General features: G+C 34.6%; 2 protein-coding genes across 8 annotated transcripts; one reads left to right on the top strand and one right to left on the bottom strand.

Annotated features, from left to right (window-relative positions):
- The first annotated feature begins 4221 nt into the window (after positions 1–4221).
- On the top strand, positions 4222–7015 carry LOC124929592 (scarecrow-like protein 1). The gene is made up of 3 exons (XM_047469997.1): positions 4222–4345; positions 4511–4553; positions 5145–7015. The coding sequence occupies exon 3, from the start codon at positions 5199–5201 to the stop codon at positions 6711–6713; it is 1515 nt and encodes a 504-aa protein (XP_047325953.1). The 5' UTR covers positions 4222–4345; positions 4511–4553; positions 5145–5198; the 3' UTR covers positions 6714–7015.
- A 1964-nt stretch (positions 7016–8979) lies between these two features.
- Positions 8980–19348, bottom strand: LOC124931658 (small RNA degrading nuclease 5). Of its 7 annotated transcripts, none has more exons than XM_047472178.1 (14): positions 19193–19348; positions 18551–18607; positions 18375–18440; positions 17453–17592; positions 17249–17361; positions 14784–14891; positions 14544–14614; positions 13696–13755; positions 12982–13037; positions 12291–12351; positions 11687–11954; positions 10690–10871; positions 9891–10186; positions 8980–9191 (listed from the first exon to the last, which is right to left on the bottom strand). In XM_047472178.1, the coding sequence occupies exons 1-14, from the start codon at positions 19298–19300 to the stop codon at positions 9059–9061; spliced, it is 1719 nt and encodes a 572-aa protein (XP_047328134.1). In that variant the 5' UTR covers positions 19301–19348; the 3' UTR covers positions 8980–9058. The 7 variants fall into 7 exon arrangements, with proteins under 7 accessions (XP_047328134.1, XP_047328130.1, XP_047328132.1 ...); XM_047472174.1 differs by having other exon boundaries at positions 14784–14912; XM_047472176.1 differs by having other exon boundaries at positions 17249–17364.
- Between the last annotated feature and the right edge of the window lie 918 nt (positions 19349–20266).

The following is a 20266-nucleotide window of genomic DNA, read 5'->3' on the forward strand; positions in this document are numbered from 1 at the left end:
AAGCAATGGCAATCCAGATCGGTGAAATGTCCAAAGCTCAAGTCGGATCAACACAAACTCAAATCGAAAAAGACGCTGAAACCGCTCGGAAGTTGCAAGAAGAAGAGATTGAAAGAGAACGGGTTCAGAAGGAACTTGAAGACAAGGATCATGAGTTGGCCCAACAATGCAATGAAGAGGAGCAGGCAAACGCTCAGGAACCGGTACAGGGTCAATCATCTCATTCCATGAGTACTCGGAACAAAAAGAAACGAAGCGCTGTTAAAGAAGTGATAAGAAGGGCAGAATTGAAGACAGCCGAACCGGTTGGACTGAATGCGGAACCGCTGGATGAAGAAGAGGAAGAAGACTCGGAGGAACTCAACAGACGGAAAAGAAGGTCAACCGGAGAATCCACCGCAACTCCAAGCTGCAGACCTTTGACTGTTCAACCACGTCCACCGCCAAAACCAGCTTGTGCCAACTTCAACCTTAGGAAAAAGGTCCCCGGCCATTCAAGTGTGTGGGCCGGTGTGGTGATAGATGCTGACAGACGTGCTAGAGAGCACAGAGCAAGAACAGAAGAAGCAAGAAAACGTCTGGACAAAGAGCTTGAAAAGGAGCAAGACAAGGGGGGATCATCCAAGCCTTAAACTCTATTTCCATAATTATTTTGAACAATTATGTTTTTGATGTGTTTCAGAACTTGGTTACTTCTGTTATCTTCTATGTTTCTCAAACATATTTTCTACATTTTTCAAACATACAAGTTCACCTATTTCTCATATTTTTCAAAACATACACTTCTCAAAAATCAAACACATGTTTTTCAAACACGTTTCTCTCAAAACAAAACCTTAAAACCGGCCACACATTACAATTTTTGAATATTTATTCTAAATAATCAAAAAGGGAGAAATTGATAGAAAAATTAAGTAAGTTAATTTTCTTAAAACCGGCCACACATTACAATTTTTGAATATTTATTCTAAATAATCAAAAAGGGAGAAATTGATAGAAAAATTAAGTAGATTAATTTTGAACCGGCCAGACAAACTAAACAGAAATTAAACTTCATGTGCAGGTACTGAACAAACCGGAACCGGAAATCGTGCATCAATAACCAGCTGATATCACATCAAAGAAACCGGCTTCAAGTGATCAAGACAAATGATCACAGGAACCGGCTTCACTTTCTCAAGCAACCGGTTAGCAAAGAATAGAAGAATACACTTCAACCGGATCATAATGCACAAAGACACAGAAACCGGAAAGTACAGATCAAAAGTCGGAAGATTCAAATCTCAAGAGTGACGTACTGTGACGGAGGAAACGTGTCTCGAAAAGATAAAAGAAGATCGGATCTGATCAGAAGCATGGGAGGAAAGCAATGATGCCTTGGTGATCCGATGCTGACGACCGGAAGCAGATGATCAACACGTGTATCAATCTGAAAACCGGTTAGGTCATCATCTGCTCAGAGTCACCTGCATGAATGCCAGGTGTTGAGGAAGTTGAAGCGTGCAAGAAATCCTCCTGCAGATAGGCGTGCTAATGATCAACCAATCCGCAAGAGAGAGAAGAAAGTAGCCGTTAGCTACTTTCAGCTATAAAAGGAAGATCAATCGTCCTCATTAAAGGCAAGTCAGCAGTAGTGAATACGAAAAAATTGAGTAGTTGAAATTGTGAAAGTCATAAAGCATTCAATTCTAGAGAGATAAAGCTATACATTCTAAAGTCGGTTTGCCTAAAACCGGAAATCCTTGTGTGTGATTATTGTGTTGTGTTGTATTACATCAAAGTGTGAGTTTGGTGTAACCGGCGAGTAGCGAAGTTGGGCTCGACCGGAAGTGTAAATTGTAACTCTAAAGAGTTAGTGGAGATCCTTCTCATAACCTGAGAAGAAGGGGTGACGTAGGAGGGTTTGCTCCGAACATCCATAAACAAATTCCGTGTCTTGTGTTCTTTCATTTCGCTTTCATTTCCCGCTATCTTCCCATAAAACCGCAAACAAATCATACTTCCAAAACCGGTCACTCATTTTCATTAAACATCTTCCTCCTTAAACATCATCTAAAAGTCGCAAACGTTGCTTCAACCTGAAACAGACACTTCCGCCCTTGAACACCGGTTCAAGAGTCTGCGACAGGTTGTGCAGTGCTGAGAACGGTTTTAGTCTTTAACCGGACTATCACCAAGTTGTGTGTGTTGTTGTAAGCGGCCTCCCTTACTTAAAACCGGAAAAACACCCCCGGTCCTCCAAGGGCGTCCCCGATCCTAACAGTATTAGCAACTCAAAGACTGCTTGGTTGGTTAATAGGAACACAAACACTACTTAGTTTGGGTAATAGGAACCCAATCATCATCCCCCTCATTCAGACACAAACATGGTTTTTTTTCAATGTCATTTTTAGTTTCAAAAACAACATTCCGCTGTTGAAACTTTGGGAATACGTCAGGATCATCAATTTCAGGAACCACTACACTTTCTTGAGTTGGTTTTATTGGATTTCTAGGTAATAAATTATCTACTAAAGATACACATAGTGGAGTGCGATTGTGGACTAACGTTGTTTCATGTAAAAAGAAGTCCACATCTACATCTTTTTTTATATCAGTTATATAAGAAAATTTGACATTCATGTCTGGAGTATTATATTTGGCTTGAAACAATAAATCATATCTAGATTTGTCAACATTAGTAGCAGAATAGATTAGATCAACTAATTGGGCATATGTAAAATTTTGGGGAACATTCAAACCTTTATTTTACTTTGGAGTAAAATGAGTTACATCATCTGTAATTTTTCATTCTCCATCAAAGTAAAGAATTACTTGAGCAGCAACCATAACTGAAGAGTAAGACCATATGATAAATATACGCGTATTGTAATGTTCTGTTGTTGCTTCACTCATGATTTTTACTTACTTCGTTTGTTATTTTTTGAAGATGGCGTGAACCATAACCGAGTAGGAGTTTGCTGGTAGATTTCATGGAAATACAATGTGCCAAGAATTGCCCACATGTTTGCTGCAATGGATCTAATGGATATGAGTCCCCTATCCAATAGGTCCATTGAAGCAAACTTGTGGGCAATTCTTAGCACATTATATTTAATGAAACCTACCAGCAAACTCATCCTCAGTGAGTATTACGCGTGAGTGAGAAACAATACGCGTGAGTGAGCAAAATACGCGTGAGTGAGCAAAATACGCGTGAGTCACATTTGTCTTTGTTCGTTAACATAATATTCATTCACATCCAGGAGTTATCGAATCAATAACTAAGAATATAACCTAGCTATACTATAACCAACCTAGTGTTCATAATCACTAAATAACATAAATAAACATACCCATTCTGAGAACGAAGAGTAGTGGGTCTTCAAACGGAGAGGTCGTGGTCGTGGTCGTGGTCTTCAACTGCAGCTTATCGAATCACTAACTAAGAGGGATAGGGTTTTAAGGGTTGGATAGTAGAGTCGGAGAGAGAGGGGAAGTCGTGAATGAGTTTTTTTTTTAAATTAGGACAAATTAAGTATATATACGATGAAAGACGCGATTTACCACATACGTGATTCATCTAAAACGCGTGAGTTCATATACGTGTTTCAGATGAATCGCGATTTTGGTAAATCGCGTATAATTAATTTACGTGAATTAGCACACTCGTGATTTATTTAAAACGTGTTTATGAACTCACGCGTTTTAGATGAATCGCGTATGTGGTAAATCGCGTCTTTTAGCGGTAAGTGGACGTTTCGGGGGTAAGACAGACATTTCGCAGTTCGAAAATGCCCTTTTTGCAAGATTTATCCGACGTAGGCCTTTTTTAAAATTAGTTCCTCGAAATGGCAGTAAATTACTGGGTATACATAGATGGGTAGATATTTCAAGAGTGAAGATTGATTTATTCTCTTAAGAAGAGAGTCGACAGCTGACCAAAACCTTAGTGGTTAGTTTCTGCAATTTGTCAACAAAAAGTTGGATTACAACTTTTAAACATTTACCAATCTGCGAGGAGAAGAAGATAAGGATGGGTCCGATGGGAGAAAGACTCAAAGAGGGAAAACAATTAATGCTTAGAAATGAACTTGTCCTCCATTTCTCTATCATTGATTCAAGTTGCAGATTCTTCTTCATCTCAAGTCTTTTGAATTATTCAATCCTTTCCTGAATAGCTGGTACCCAATTCTCTGATTTGAATTCTGGACATTTATTTCCTAGTATTATTAATTAATTATCGTCTTCCTTTGCTCTCTCCGTTTAAAGTTTACTCTGTGGTGGGGACATGTATTTGGTTTGGTTTGAATGGTTTTAGACCAAACCAACTTCCCCATATTTTAATCAAAATCTTTGCTTTAAGGTATTGTTGCCTTTGTTTTACTGTTTATTCATTCTTGCGCGTTAGCTTCACCACTTCACCGGTCAAAACCGTGTCTTTTTCCTCTTCCTTTTTCGTCTTCTTCAATAATTCACTTTTATGCGGTTGTTGGCAAACCCCTCATCTGAGGTTTCTTTTTATTTGCAGATTCTCAACGATCACTGATCTTACTTCATCTTTGACAATCCTGGTAAATCTTCTCTTTCTTTGGTATTTCACGATCTTGTCTGACTTAATCGTTATAATTTCTTTGAAACCCTAATTTTAGTTGACCAAGCTGTGTGATAGATTTTACTGGCGGATCCCTTCCCTTTCTTGTTGATTAGAACTCCAGTCTTTCAATCTATTTAGGGTTTTGTAGTGATAAATTTTGGTTCGTCATTCCTGCAATTTTTATATTCTTCACATCTCAATGTCTTTCCGTTTTCGTTTACATTATTAGGCTGTATGATACAGAATCTGCTTCTACGTCTATTCATTTTCATCCAGTAGGTTTTCTTAGTTCAGCCTGTATTGGAATCTGCTCCTGGAAATGTTTGAACAATCCCGATTTCTCATATTCGATTTTTTAAAAAGTGAGAGTTCCAGTGTTTGTAGCAGCAATCAATGTAAAGATGGTTTTGCTAAACTCAACAACATCCATTGATATTGATTAACTTTTAGTTTCCTTGTACTTTTTTTGTTTGAGGCCAAAGTTACCTTTGTTTGCATTTAAGGTGTTTGTCGAAAAGCTACTTGTGTTTGAATTATTGATAGATTTTTGTTTTCACTGTCAATCCAGGTGCGCAACGAAAATCTTCTGATTGATTTTGGAAAAAAAACTGATGTTTTTATCATGTCTCTAATCGGTTCACAAGATCAATACGCTAGAAGATACCAAAATCTTGACCTTTACAAGCTAAAGAAGAAGACTCAGGCCAATACCTCTGAAGAGAACATGCGGATGTACGCTGACGAATCATACTTGTTCCTTGGTGAAGAACCTTTATGTTTGTCAAACCTTGAGGCTCAGTATTTGCAAAGCCCGAGCCCCAATGACCCTATTCGATATTATGATGAAGACACCATGAAATTGAAGTTTCAAGAATTTGAAAGTGTACTTTTTGATGACGATTCGTTTGGCCAAGGAATGGAGATTGATGGAATGCTAAACGAATCCCCAAAGGAATCTTCACCATCAAATTCATCCAATCTCACTAGCATCAGCAACAGCAGCAACAATAACAACAGTAGTAGCAAGGAATTGCTTTTTGATTGTGCCACCTTGATTTCTGAAGGAAACATCCGTGAAGCTTCGATCATGATAGACGATCTAAGGCAGAGATTCTCAATCCAAGGAGACCCGTCTCAGAGGATCGCTGCTTACATGGTGGAAGCTCTCGCTGCTCGTTTAGCTGCCTCGGGGAAAGGTCTTTATAAAGCATTGAAATGCAAAGAGCCTCTTACGAATGATCAATTATCGGCAATGCAAGTCCTTTTTGAGGTTTGCCCGTGTTTTCGATTCGGGTTCATGGCGGCAAACGGGGCTATTATCGAAGCATGTAAAGGCGAAAGGAAAGTTCATATAATAGATTTCGACATTAATCAAGGAAGTCAATATATAACCCTTATACAAACTCTCGCTAAGCTACCAGGTAAAAAAATCCATTTGAGGCTAACCGGAGTCGACGACCCTGAATCTGTTCAACGGTCAATCGGAGGTCTAAAACTCATCGGTCAAAGGCTTAAGATGTTATCCGACGATTTGAAACTACCGTTTGAGTTCCATGCCGTCCCATCCAAAATTCAACTCGTTTCCCCCGCAATGCTGAACTGCATTCCAGGGGAAACCCTTATCGTAAATTTTGCCTTCCAACTTCACCACATGCCAGACGAAAGCGTTTCAACTGTCAATCATCGGGACAGGCTTCTCCGGATGGTGAAAAGCATGAACCCTAAGCTCATGACAGTTGTTGAACAAGACATGAATACGAACACGTCTCCCTTCTTACAGAGGTTTTCTGAGGCCTATGATTACTACTCCGCGGTTTTCGACTCGCTCGAGGCGACTCTTCCCAGGGACAGTCCCGATAGGTTAAACGTGGAGAATCAGTGTTTGGCTCGTGATATTGTAAACGTCGTTGCTTGTGAAGGAGAAGAGAGAATCGAACGTTACGAAGTAGCTGGGAAATGGAGGGCTCGAATGACAATGGCGGGATTTGTGTCGTGTCCAATGAGTTCTAATGTGAACGACTCCATTAGGAAACTCATAAAGCAGTATTCGGAAAGGTTTACCTTGAAGGAAGAAACAGGGGCTCTACACTTCGGTTGGAAGGATAGAATCTTGGTTGTTGCATCGGCTTGGAGGTAAAAGAGAATTATGCATTGATTTTATCTTATCTAGCTTTAGATTAAAGCCTAGTTAGTTGTAATAGTAAGTTGACGACTTGTTTATCTCAGTGGTAGAGCATAAGTCTTCGTACTTAAACTATTTTAACCCCCAAAAAAATGTAGTAGTAGTAGTAATAAGTAAAAGTAATATGTAGGAACTTGGATTTCTTTTGTTAAACAAGAAGAGGATGCATATATTCAATCCTGCCTCTCTATTTCTCTTATGTAACACATTTCAAAGTGCTTATTGAAGCTATATATGTAGAAGTTATTATCTTTATATCCTAACATATTCCAGAATTTTATATCAAATGGAAATTTGAATTTTGTATTTGTAATTTGGTTTGATATCATAGTGTGATTGGTTGTCATTACTGTGAAAGGTTGTTTGAGAAACAAATAAAGATCATTTACTATAAATATATATATATATATATATATATATATATATATATATATAAACTGAGTTGGCACGCTTTTCCAAACCTTTCCCTAAAATGATTTTTTCTCATGGTAGAGAATATATTCACCACACTGCAAAACAAGAATTCAATGGCCATGTTAAAAAGTTTAATCATCTTATTGTGTTTTTTTTATAAAACTCAAAATATTTAATATTTAACTATTAATAAAATTACCCTTTCTTCTAATTTCTCATCCATCATTTTTATTCCATCTTTTGAACTTTTTGGAGATACCTAAGGTATTGGGGACAGATGTTCAACATTGTCTATCAGCATTAGAGTAACATATTAGACGTAAATTTTCAATGATACTCGCAAGAAAGCAAGGTTCAAAGCGTGAATAAGATGAATCTGGACTGACTTTACATAAGATATATCGAGAATTAAGGACCATAATATAATTTAGAGAATGTCGATTCTCAAGTAGATCTGGTTCCGAGATCTGAATAGAGCAATCTTACCATTAAAGGCCTGCACTATTCTAGAATCTTTCCTTTATAGAGGACTACGAGAACATTTCTTACTTCCCTTACTGCCAAGAATAGGTCTCGTTCAAGCGGTCCACCTTTATTAGAAGGTTGGAACCACCACTTCTATCTAGCAACAAATTCATTGATTTCCAATGTCTAATTATCAAATTGAGACTCTTTATTGGAGTCAATTTAAAATTCGAATATTTTTTTCAAATCTTACCATTTAGACTCTTTATTGGAGTTAAACGGATAAAAAAACATATAATAATGTCAAAGACATATTAAACGGATCAAAAATGTTAAATGTGTCACAAATGTATTAAACGGGCCAAAACGTGTTAAACATGTCAAAAACGTGTTAAACGTGTCAAAAATGTGCAAAATAGATTAAAACGAGTTATATACTTGATAAATAAAAAATGTATTAAGCGAGTCAAAACAGGTCAAACAAATCAAATATTAGTTAAACGTGTTAAACACGTGTCAAATAAGTAAAAACATGGTAAAATGAATCAAATAATTGCTAAACGAATCAAAATGTGTTAACCGAGATATAAACGTGTTAAATATTAAAAGAGTCAAAATCATAATAAATGTGTTATAAACTAAAATTTAATTTGGTTATCCAATTCATAACCGAGTTAAATAATTGTTAACTAAATTTTATTTAATATAGGTTATGAGTCGGTTATATACTTTATTAAGAACCGTCGTTCATACAACAACAAAATATAATTGGTGATGATGTGATTGGGGAAAGGGATGGGTGCTCAATGGAATTGTTCACTAATTCCATATGAGGTAAGATTCCTTTTCCACAAACACAATGGAAAAATATATATGCCTTGTCAACACATGAATAATAAAAATCCCTGGCTATCATTGGATGTTTTATTAGGAATGCTTGTTCATTTTTATTATTTTAACTTTATCAAATTTTGTTTTACCTTCTCACTTTATAACATATTTTAATTATTATATATCACCCAATTTCAAAAGAGCTATACTTGTCACTTGAGCAAACTTAAATCGTTCAATTAAACTATACTTGTCACTTGAGCAACCTTAACATGTACCTTAATTTTGTTACTCTACTTTTAAAAAAAATCATCAAATTACTTTCAATTAGTTATGTAAAGTTCTTAATCTCCACACAATAAAAATGAATTTGAGTCATTTTATAAAGTTTTGTTTATCTGAATTTTAAAAGGAAGAAAGAACTCCACAAGAAAAAGGAGAATTTTTTTTAATGTGAACTATCATGCTTATAAAACTTCATCATTTGACAACTTATAAAACTTCATCATTTGACAAAAAGTCCCCTTCCAAGCTACATCAAAGATAGGAGATATAATAAATAGACCATTTTAAATATCACAACCCATATTTCAATGTTTTATATTCACAAAGCACAATCCTACTTCTGCTTGCGCCTGCAATTCTTCCAACACTTTCACAATCTTTTCACGGCCCATTGAGGAAGAAGATGTCTCAGTTTCGTCCATAAGCATTTTTCTCAATCTTCGAACAAAGAAACAAAAAGACTTTTAGTAATGATGCTTCACTATGATGACTAAACAGAATCAATCAGAAATATGTATTTCCCCCTATTTTCATTCTCAATTTTATGCTAATACACCAAGGTTAAGTATCATATCAGAGGAATACCTCTAATCTTCTGATCCAAACTTTTCTCACACTTGCACTTACTTTCTTAAAAACAAAATATCCTTTTTTCTCTAGACTTAACACAAGGCACCTCTATCGATGACAAATGAATATTATGAATGGTAGATAAGGCCTAAATTTTATCCCATTGGTTGATTGGGACACACAAATCTGATGATGTACTTGAGGGATCTATAGATTGCTATTTGCGGTCTAAATTGCTAAAGTTCTCATTGGAAAATCTGTAGTGGTGAGCAGACTCAGGACAAATAATCATATTAATTCAAGCTGAACCAAAACCGACTTGGGTTGATTAAAGTAAATTTCAGGTTGGACCGAAAACTATATATATATGCATAAAATAAATTATATTAAGTTGTTTTGTACCTAAAGTAACTAAAATTATGGGTTAAATTCCAAAACGTTTAAACTTATGGATTGGATTGAAATGGATTAAGAGAAAAGAATTGAATTAAACCATTTACTAACTCCTATAGTTAGTGACGAAAATAATTGCAGGAAGAAATAATAATGGTAAATGTAACTATATACCTCTGAACAACTGCAGTGTCTCCATGTCCTGTGCAAATGATGAGCATGGTATTGTTAGGCAAACTGGAGTGCAGCATTTTGATTCTACCATCCAAATGGGTTAATATCTCCTTCAGGTCATCATGTATACTATATTTTACGCCTTTTCGATCAGCCAACTTCTTCTCACATGTAAGTAACGATATCATCTCTGCAACTCTTGCATTGAACCTCTCAGTATCTTCTGCTTGTCTTTTTAAGTAGGAATTTAACTCAGAAAACTGCGTCCACACAAATTGTACCTTTTCATTCTTCACCTAAATAAATGAGAGAAAATTTTATGATTTGTCAAATGTTGTCAAGAGCAGCTAGAAATAGAATTATAGCAAATATATTAACAAAGAAAATATCTATTAATAGTAGCCAGTTGGAAGATACTATGCTTAAGGGCAAAAGGGATAGGGTTCCTACTAGTGTGGACTATAAAACTAAAAAAATAGCTTGATTTTGAAACACTTTTGTATTAAACTAAGCTTAATCCACCCAAATGAGAAATCAAAAGAATGGTGTTTCTAAATCAAGCCATTATCCTCAAATCAACATATCAACAATAGACTCTGAAGAATAAAGGGATTTATAGTAGTAAGCTTATAGCTGCTACTACGTTCTTTATATACTCTTATTTATCACATGTGAAGTGAAAAATAACATATTGCAACTTACTCTCGTAATAGATAGAAAATAAATGAAAATGAATCAAATATAGAATGGAGGAAATCTCAGTGTGACTGAATAAAAACACATACACAAAAAAATATACCTCTTTTCTGGCCTTTGAGAGTGCATCATCATCAGAAGTTACTGGAATAGCATTTGAAGATTCGGAACCGTACCTCTTCACAATGTATAGATCATCGATCAGAGTTGCAGCCTTTCCGGACTCGTTCAGTACTGTAAGAAGCTTTTTCCGGATAGATGATGGCGGAGAACCAAAATCAGGTCCTAGAATTAAAAAAATGGAAATAAGTACAGAAACATTAAAAAAAGAAAAATAAAGGTGAATATGTTACATACAGTAGATATATTAGTAAATATAATAATTATAAGGGTAATATTGTAATTAGAATAGTAAGTTAGTTGGTTAATATTTATGAATAGTAGTATGCATTATGTACAGATATGAATGATGGTCCTAAAATTAACAAAATGGAAATAAGTACAGAAACAGTTAAAAAAGAAAAATAAAGGTGAATATGTTTCATACAGTAGGGATATATTAGTAAATAGAATAAGGGTAATATTGTAATTAGTAGAGTACGTTAGTTGGTTAATATTTATGAATAGTAGTATGCATTATGTACAGATATGAATGATGTATGTTATAATTTGGTTTCTCTCAACTTAAAGGCAGCATAATAGGATATTTAAGTCATTTAACCCAAAAAAACAACTTTTTCATCAAAAAGAAAATCATTTGTTTAAAAAAACTACATGAAACATTCTCTAACTGTTCTGATACCAATGTGGAGAAGAACGATATAATGGCGATTAACATATGCAAGAGAGATGGCTGTCAATCTCCGGGGACTCAAAAAATTAACCGGTGTTAAATCTCTTTATTATTTAAAAATAATTCAAAAATTAAATGGATGGGGTTTATTGCACAACTTAAATGAGTTTGCATGTAAATTTTCCCTTCTAGGAATTCAGAAATATATTTGAACCTTTTAAAAATTGACATGCATATGTACCCTTTTATCCAATTCTATAACATCTTGAGCCAAGCAAGATGCTTCAAAATGATAACACATACTTACCGTGTCTAATTTTCAGCAGTGCCAATTCCATGGCGGCCTTTGCATCTTCAATACTGTCGTGCCCATTACACGAATCTTGTATCTCCCTTGAAAGATGTCTTCTAGTTAGCACGCGAAGTGCAGTCTTGTAAGACTTACCACGATGGTGCTTATACAATACTGCTGTATCTATGACCAAATCATGAGAGATCTTTAGAGCCAACAGATCATTCTCCAGGGAATGCCCAACTAGAATGGTCTCTTTGAATACCAGCTCTATAAATTCATCCTGGAAAGTTTGTTTTCAAAATGAACAAATAAAATCATACTAAGGACTAGAAAATGATACAACTTAAAATTTATGTGATAAATGTAGAATATTAAATTAAGTTCCAAATGAGTTAAGAGTGTGAAAAATAAATGTTTGAAGAAACAAAACGAAAAAATTATTTGAAGTACTTAAAATGTAAGTTGATTTGAAAAATATGGAACTAATATATGGAATATCATTAAAGACCCTCATATGACGTAATTTCATTCAACAACTCATCCATCGAGACAACTAAATTGGTTATATGAAAATGGATCGTTGCATGCGTATGATAATATTGAATGATGTAATTACCTGAACATGTTTCAGAGTAGTGGTGACTCCAGATAGCATCTCAGATGTGATTCCACTATACCTGCATAATCAAATAATGTTGGAGGTTGCAATTTGGGGAAAATGGAACCCAGATAAGGAAGAAAATAAATGCCTAAGAGCAACTAGGAAAGTGGGGATGGGCTTGTTACAATATTTTACTTCAATAAGCTGGTAGCGAACAATGCATGTTAATGGTTATAAAACATGGTAGCTCGACGTGGATATCTCAGTGGTCTTTTAATGTTTAAATGATTTAATGTTTTTCTGGCGTTTCATTGTTGGTGTCTCTAGATATTCTTTTGAGCTAACTTTAACTTTTATTCAAGCTCATAATTGTCCCAGATTTTATTTTACAAAAGCTACAAGATGTTTCGCATTGAACAGCCGAATAGATACAACATATAATTTAAATGATCTTAAATAAAAGATCATAACAAATATGTAACAAAACTAGAAAAATATAATTAATAATCAGCATAAACCTTGGTAAAAGTAGTAAACATTAGCAATAAAATAAAGGGAAACAAGTATGATTCGAATTGTCTTGCAGAAGGGTCCCAAAGGTATGATATTATCCAGCAAGGATTATGAAGACACAGTATTCTGCGGCCCAACTTTAATAATTGCAGGAAAAAGCTATAACAAAATGAGTCATTTATTTTTTATGTACCTTGTATTGTAATCAAGAATGGCATTTGAAGGCTTTACAAGTTTATCTATCATTACCTGTGAAAAAAGAAATACAATTAACAAATTTCAAGAGAAAATATTAAGTCTCACATAATAATTCTATCTTTAAGTTCACATGTAAGGGATAACTCTTGATTCCAGTGGAGAAGATGAGAATTCAGGTCAATTAATCAACCATAAGAGTTTCTGAAGTTGTGATATGCATGAACTTTTGCAGTAGTAAATGACTTAGTAGATAGAACTGAACATTTGGGTGTGGGTATGAGTAAATAGTGTTTAGGCCATACGAAGGGGACAAAAGTTTAAGAGTTTGTTTGATGTGGATTATTTGGGATTATTTCCAAAGTAATCTACCATTCCATCAAACATCACCTTTTCAATCCCATCAATCAAAACATCAACTAAATATTAAAATACCTTATTTTATTTTGGTCATTTTATCAAAATAATCCATTTCTACATCAAACAACAATTTTTCCATATAACCCAAGATCGAACAAGGCCTAATTTTTTTTATGATTTTCGTAATCAAGCTATAGATACCCAGAAGTCATGACTGGAAGCTCTTGGATAAGAAACAAAGTTAGGAAGATAATAGCGGTAAATAGTATCCTAAAAATTTTGAGCTGCTAGCAAAATATGTGACAGTAAAACATACTAACAAAAAACCTCCCAAATAGACTGCCAATTATACCTGCCCTTTAATGTCAACCAGGGTGATTCTTGTTAGCTCAAATCCTTCGCTCGTGATACACTAAACCACAAAGAAAGATGTTGATTCAGATTTGAGACTGAAGAAATAAAAAAAATGAGAAAATGCTCTTATTTTGAAAATTTAATGATTAAACTGATATATGATATTTCTATATATAAATCAGATTAATATTTAATTGAAGTAGTTAAATGTCAAGACTCTCCCTCAAGCAAGGTTGTGCAGTTTTACATGCCCATACAGATTAGTTCTTCAAACTTGGACCTCAGAAATACTTTTGTGAGCATATCTAAATATTGTTTAGTTAATATTTAGGAGACTTAAATCTTTACACTTTCAATCTTTTCAAAAATAAGTAAATCTCCAAATGCTTTGTTCTGTTGTTGTGATGTATTGGGTTTTTATAGAAAAAAAGCTCATATTTGTTTTTATTTTAGTCTCTAATTTATTTATAGATACATTAGAATAAGTTAGGTGAGACTTGAGAGATTTAAGGGAATCTGATTTGTTTTAATTGAGAAAAAACAGCTCTGATATTGTATAAATAGGTGCAACCTATTAGAAGAATCATATGTATAAAGTTTCTCTTTGTCTCCATTTAAAAATCCCAGACACATTCCGATGACAAGCTCATAACATCATACACCAATTATCATTTGTTTACTTAAATGGAGGAACTACTTTGAAATTTTTTAGGAAACACCATTGTGTTGTTTAGGCTTCTATTCGGTATACAGCATATATTGTCTAACACTCAACAAAGTTGGAAAATATTTTTACTACAAAAGAAAGTTAAGGTAACTTAATCAAATAATGAAATGCGGGCTTACCATCTCACAATCAAGTGCTAACATTTTAAAAGGAGGGGTCCCTGAAGGAGACGCACGTGTTGAAACAAACCCTACAATAATGAAGATTAGCTTAGGAATCTTGCAAATAAAGTGGGGGAGAGGAAGAAATGATTTAGCAAGGAAAAAAACAAGTATTCTATTTAAAAAAAAGGAAGCAATAGCTTATTAATCAAGAATGAATGCATCAAAAAAGAGAGCCAAATGAGAAATTTCTATCACCTGATTGATTTTGGATATAACCATTTTCTTCCAATTGCTGAGCTGTGAGTGTATAGTATTCGATTGGGAATGGAATATCCTTCAGGACATCTTCGGATGCTGAATTTTCTGTGATAGAATTAAGACTTCCTGATTTAAAATGTCAAAGGAACAATCAAGATTCATATTGCAGATAATAAGATGCAACATTAACTCAAAACAAGGCACTTTTTTGTAGGATTTGTTTAGCCACGTACTACTTTCTAATGCATGGGGACCAAATATGTAGATTAATATCACTTTGACTGGCGCACTTGGAACAGTTCTATTATGGGGTGGGGGGGATTTATATCAATGAATATTATACCTGTACAAAAAATGGGGAGGAATGTAAAAAGTTTAGCCTAAACATGTGCTAGAGCAAGGCTCATTCTTATCCATGCAACGAAGTTTCCCCATACAAACAAACAATCTCCGGAGGTAGATTTTTTGTCGGTAATGTCCCTGGACAAATCAATGACGGTGAACACAAAGATGGACTTGTCATCTTTACTTGTGAATAAGAGACATGTCCCAGAGAACCTTTTAGATACCTCATGGTCCTAAACATTGATCTTTTGAGGGAAATTCATGAATTGACTAACAACGCTAACTGCGAAGCCAATGTCGAGACGAGATGGAGACAAGTACAAGAATCTCCCCACGAGTCGTTAACTATTTTTGTCATTTGATTCAGATGATGAAGGTTCGAATGGAGGTGATGTGATTTCGGGTATGAAGGTTGAGGATGATGAAGATTTGAATGTAAATGAGGTGGGTTCAGGTATGAAGGTAGAAGAGTTGTTTCGTAGGGAGGACCACAATGTTGAAGATTGTTAAGATTCCCCCTTTAGCATGCTAGTAGTCAAACAACTAACATCCATGGAGAAGGATTTTTTGGAGTGGGGATAATAGCATTTGTAGCTTTTCTAGTTTGGTGAATACCCAAGGAAGATTCGTTTTGTGGCTCGAGGGTCATGTTTGTTCCGGTTGTGGTTATGAATGTGAACAAAGGAGCTGCATCCAAATTTTTGTCAGGGATGTGTTTAGATACAATTTTGGAATTGGAAAATTTTTTTAGAGGGTTTTGTCTACTACGCTTTGGAATTGGGGAATGTGGGATAGCATACAATTAATGAGGCACGCAGCGGTGGATATGACATTGCCTCAATATATTTTGCGAGCATTGGAGTCGAATAAGAGAGATCGGGTTACCTCAAGGATGTGACTACGGTATTTTCTTTCGACGACTCCATTTTGTTGAGAAGTATAAAACCAAGAGCTTAAATGATTGATGCTCTTTGATTTTAGGAAGTACGAGATAGAGAAAAAGAATTCACGTCTGTTATTGGTTTTGAAGGCTTGGATAGAGGATTGGAATTGGTTTTGGATTGAGACGAAAAAGTCTTTTGATGATTTGACAATTGAAGCAGCGGGGCTGTTACTGCTGTTTCCAGAGGCGCGTTGTACCAGCCCTAGGATTATTGGTGAGGAGTTGACAAAGTGCTTCTGGCAGGACAGCGGAAGAGGCAGGCTGCCATCTGGCAGCAGAAGTCGCAGGAGCAGCGACAACGGACAGTGACACTGAGGGAGTAAGATTGGCATCGGAAGAGCCTTGGGAAGACATGGGTCGGAAGGGTTGCTGCCGAGAGGATGAAAGAGGTGGCAGATTCTTCTGGAAAACGCTTAATGAAACTGTCAAGAGCTCATGGACGTTCTGATACCATGTAAAATCTTGGGATTTTGAAAGTGAAAGTATGATAATATTATTTAACTGCATGAACTGATGTTTTACATAAAGAATGTGATGTATATATTATACATTGAGTAAGCAAAAAAGGAAAAATATGAGTGAATTTTAATGAGCATAAATGACAGCCTTCAGAGGAACAAATATGAGTGAGTTTCAATAAGCATAAATGGCAGCTTGCTGCGGCTGAACCAAGGAGGAGAGGGGAAGGCAGACTAACTACAATATTATTACTTCATGTTATAGCCGTGATATCAATAAATAAATAGATGGTCTATATCATGTGAGTCAACTTTTCTCAATAAAATAATTTTCATTAGTTTCTGGCATTTATCAATAGTGCAGAACAAGGTTCAGTCCATTTAAGAAACCCAAAAGCTTTATCCTAAAAATTAATTTGCTAAACTGATTATTCTTCATGGTTTGTGTTTCAACATAATTAGCTTATTCACAGCAAAACAGTTGACTTCTTTACACCATGAAACATCATGAACAAGTCTGCTCACCATTAACAAAGGAATGTCCAAAGAACTAAGCACAAGCTAATTATAGTGCTTATTCACCACTAATCAAGTTTATTCAATTTCACAGAGCATGGTAAGAATCCACCCTAGAACATTAATGAAAAAGAAAAGACAAAAATTTACAAAGTAGAGAGATTCACAACTAATGTGTGCTTATTTATGAAGAGATTAACCTTGAGAATTCGCCTGGATATTTTCTATTGAAACTGAATCAGTCTCAACTCTTTTCCTTTTCACCCTACTTGTAAGGAGCGCATCTATAGTCTGCATTCCATCTGATACACAGCTGCTACCAAACATGTAAATAGATTATTGTCATGCTAGACAAAGAGAAATGAAAGAAGATCTTCTATTGGAATTGGGAAGTGAGCAGTAACCTCAACCTAAGTGCTAATACTGGCCTTGGTATACCACAGCATTTTTTGAAACCTTTAAGTATTTTCGATTGGGATAAGTACAGAGCAGCGTCAAGACCAGGAACATAAAGAAGAACCACTTTTGGTATCAAAGGCTTGTTCTACAAGATAAAAGAAATGAATCAGGAAAATATATTTGCCTCATAATGTAAAACACTATTTGGAGGCCTTTAGAGGTAGGAAAAGGAAATATTGACAATGGGATGTCTAATAACTACATTCTTTAAAAAAATGAACAAAGATGCAATCAAGGAAAATGAAGAAATCACAGAAAACATATTCTTTATGGCATCGGTTTATGGCACACAATGGGATTTATACAACCAGTGAAATCATCGATATCGAAAATTATGACCACCGCACCATTTCAGTATCAACTTGGAATCATGTCTTCGTATATCTAACAACTACAATCCTCCAATAGAAAAAAACGTATATTACTGCTTAAATAGCAAACTGGTTTTGAATTGGTTTTTACGGACAAGAGTTTTCGCATTTTATTTCATAACACATCCTTTATGGCATTGGTTATGACCCAATGGGATTTATACAACCAGTGAAATCCTCAATATCAAAAATGATGATGCTAAATGCGTCAAAAAGAACAATCGATTTACTTAATATATGTGGCATTATCGTATTGGTCATATCGAGAAAAACACAGTTAAATTGGACATAATGATGGAATTTTAGGCCCATTTGATTTGAAATCAAGTGACATCTGTGTCTTGTCTAAAAGGCAAAAATCAAAGCCTATCTAAAATCAAAGTACCAAATCCAAAACACATATGCATAGAGAAATTTTATCAAAATATTGACAGATATAAACCATATCAACAGTTGCATACAAATGGAATAAGGAGCATAAAAATTGTGTATTTACCCTGATAAAAACCCACGACGGCATGAATCCTTCAGCTAGCACCCAAGTGACAAGTCCTTGAACATCCTACTCAATCAAGAAATAATAAAGCATTTGTAATTCTAACATCGTCTGAATATTTTCCAAACATACTTTTCATATGGTCTAAGATTCTCCATTTTTATTTTCAAAATTACCTGCAAATTCAAGGTTGAGTTTGCTGCAGGTGTGTTAAAATCCACCTCAGCTTTTCCCTGCATAATGTAGTTAAAATTGAATACCAAAGACAGCTACCAAAAGCAAGAACATTTGGAAAACACTCATGAAAGGACTTTAGGGTTTCACAATCATTACCAAACTTACAAGCATCAGAATCTTTTATGCAAGTATTTTCATTAGTAACTTCATCATAGAAGATAAGATATACTAGGTCATTTGTTTTAAGAAATATAAACAAGCATCTCTAAATATAGCTATATTTGAACAAGCTCTAAAGTGCAGCAGGCATTAAAGCATGTCATTATACAGACATAACTTCAAAGAACAACTGTTTAGCTGCGGACATGAGCATGCCGCCAAAACAAAAAGTAAACTAAACCTAGCTTTATAAACTTGTTTCTCATATATTGAAAGCTCTAAAAGAGCAATGGGTCTTTCTCTGTTCTTCTCAAGAAGAAAACCCAAATAAAGTAATGAAAAATACAGGCTCCAGGAACAAACATGCATAGCAGATTTCCAAAAGAAATTCTAAAAGAATATAACACTGCCTGTTATTCGTGTATTATGCTATCAATATGCTTCTGCAGAGAGAGAGAGAGAGAGAGAGAGAGAGAGAGTACTTCTGGACCATAGACGTCAAAGTAAGCTGGGTTGTCCTCATCTTTATCTTTAGTTGATTTCTTCTCTTCGAGAGCCAGAGATTGGCATTGGTGTTCAGGTGAGGGCATGGCGTCTCTTTCTCCCTTGTTGTCTCGAGAAACAAAGTACAATATAGAGAATAAGCAACCAATTTTACAATTCTTCACCCAGTTCCTTTGTTCAGTAAACGGGCCGGGCTGGCGGTCACTTTCCTTCTTAGGGCTAATAAGTATAAAGATAAATAAAAATTAAGTATCTTATATATATTAATTTTAATGTAATCTTTTTTTAGTTAATAGTTCCAAGTTTTAAGGTGAATTTGAGGAAATGACTCTTAAAACGCCTTAAACGTAGAAAGTGCCAGCGTATTATTTTGAATGTGTTTGTGACACTTTTATTTTATTTTATTTTATTTTATTTTATTTTTACGAAAATGCATCAGTTATTTGAAGCAATTTTTTATTTTTTTATTTTAAAAAAAAATTTAATTATGAATTTTTTTTTGAAAAAAATGCCCCAGTTGCGTCACGCAATCGCGAGACGAAAAAAAATCGTCCAAAAATAATAAAAGGGGTCGTTTTTTTTTTTTAAGCGATGCACTTTCCGCATTTAAGGTCAGGATCATTTCCTCAAATTTCCCAGTATTATGGATAGACTACATTGTCAAACCAATGACTCAACTCATTACTTTCACAAAACAAAATAGGTAGTGCTTTGTGTTATTAGCATTATATATGGTTACTATCAAAATAAAAAAATATTTATTTTATTTTTTATAACAGTATAAAAATATCAAATTAATTTTGAGTTATTTATTTAAGCATGTCAAGTCACCAAATAAATTATTTTCAAATATTTGTATTATACACAATTATCAAACAAGCTTTAAATTGAGTATAATTAGGCTTTAAGATTTTAATTGGGTCAATTATTTCATGGAATAAATTATCACAACATTTGACATATTCTTTTTCAAATTTTTAGTTCACATTTAATATTTTGATTTGACAAGTATTAAGATTTGAATTGTTCACTTATATATCAACTTTTAATTT

The sequence above is a fragment of the Impatiens glandulifera genome, chromosome 3 (genome assembly GCF_907164915.1).
Source record: "Impatiens glandulifera chromosome 3, dImpGla2.1, whole genome shotgun sequence".
NCBI classification, from domain to species: Eukaryota; Viridiplantae; Streptophyta; class Magnoliopsida; order Ericales; family Balsaminaceae; genus Impatiens; species Impatiens glandulifera.